This window comes from Pyxicephalus adspersus, chromosome 8 (assembly GCF_032062135.1).
Source record: "Pyxicephalus adspersus chromosome 8, UCB_Pads_2.0, whole genome shotgun sequence".
Lineage (NCBI taxonomy): Eukaryota > Metazoa > Chordata > Amphibia > Anura > Pyxicephalidae > Pyxicephalus > Pyxicephalus adspersus.
This window is the reverse complement of record NC_092865.1, coordinates 54392539-54393410: the sequence shown is the minus strand read 5'-3', so window position 1 is coordinate 54393410 and position 872 is coordinate 54392539. Positions and strand designations below refer to the sequence as shown.

At 62.3% G+C, this 872-nt stretch overlaps 1 protein-coding gene across 1 annotated transcript in view; it reads left to right on the top strand.

The window, feature by feature from the left end:
• The first annotated feature begins 223 nt into the window (after window positions 1-223).
• PPP4R2 (protein phosphatase 4 regulatory subunit 2) overlaps window positions 224-872 on the top strand; it is a 20629-nt gene continuing 19980 nt past the window's right edge. Inside the window, exon 1 of the mRNA XM_072420722.1 lies at window positions 224-479. Coding sequence (XP_072276823.1) covers window positions 446-479 — 34 coding nt within the window. The 5' untranslated portion in view covers window positions 224-445. The remainder of the gene's footprint in view (window positions 480-872) is intronic.

Genomic DNA, 872 nt, shown 5'->3' with positions numbered 1-872 from the left:
GTTACTTTTTATGTTTGTAAACTACAGAGACAACAGCTGAGCTCTCATAGACCAGCCGGATATACGCCTGGCTCCATGGCGTCATCTGCCACGCCCCTCCACCTATCAGCTCGCACGCTGCCGGTGCGACTAGCCAATCGGCGGCCCTCTCGCGATTCAGCGTTCTCGAGATTCTCCTGGCTGAAGCGCGCGCTCGTTCCCGTGACGCAACTCGGTTGGAAGCGCGCCGCGGCCGCCCCCTCCTCCTTCCCTTGCGCGCTCCTGGTGACGTCACGAGCGCCATATTGGACGGCGGCTTTCTGGTCCTCGTTGCCGAAGGTGCTTCCGCTGCCAGGCTGAGACCGGGGACGAGGTGGCCCCCATAGAGCGCAGTGCTGAGGCCGGGGTACAGGCGTGCTCTGGAGGAGGTGGCAGCATTGCCAGGAAACATTCCCTGCTTCCGGCCATGGACGTCGACCGGCTCCAGGAGGCTTTGAAAGGTCACTGTCCGCCCTATGATGAGAGGGGCCGGGGGGGCCTGCTGGGAGGGGGAAGGGGGGGTATGGAGGCCTCGGGGGGTAGATGGATAGGTGGGTGAGGGGAGGTTGGGGAGAGGCTGCTGGGGGGCTTTTAGGGGATAGATGAGGGGCAAATTATGAGCAGAGAGGCTGCATGATGATTGGGGGAGGGAGGCTGCAGGGGTATCAAACTGCTACAGGGGGGTAACTGGAGACTGGGGGGGCTATTTGGGAGAAGGGGCTCAGGTTGCAGCAACTGGAGACCAAGTTTGACAAGGAGGAGGCTGAGGGGGCATCAGACAGACTTGTGAGAAGGAGGTTGGTGGGGCCAGTGGGGTGACTGGTGGGGTCAGGAAGGGGCAGTGGGGTGACTGG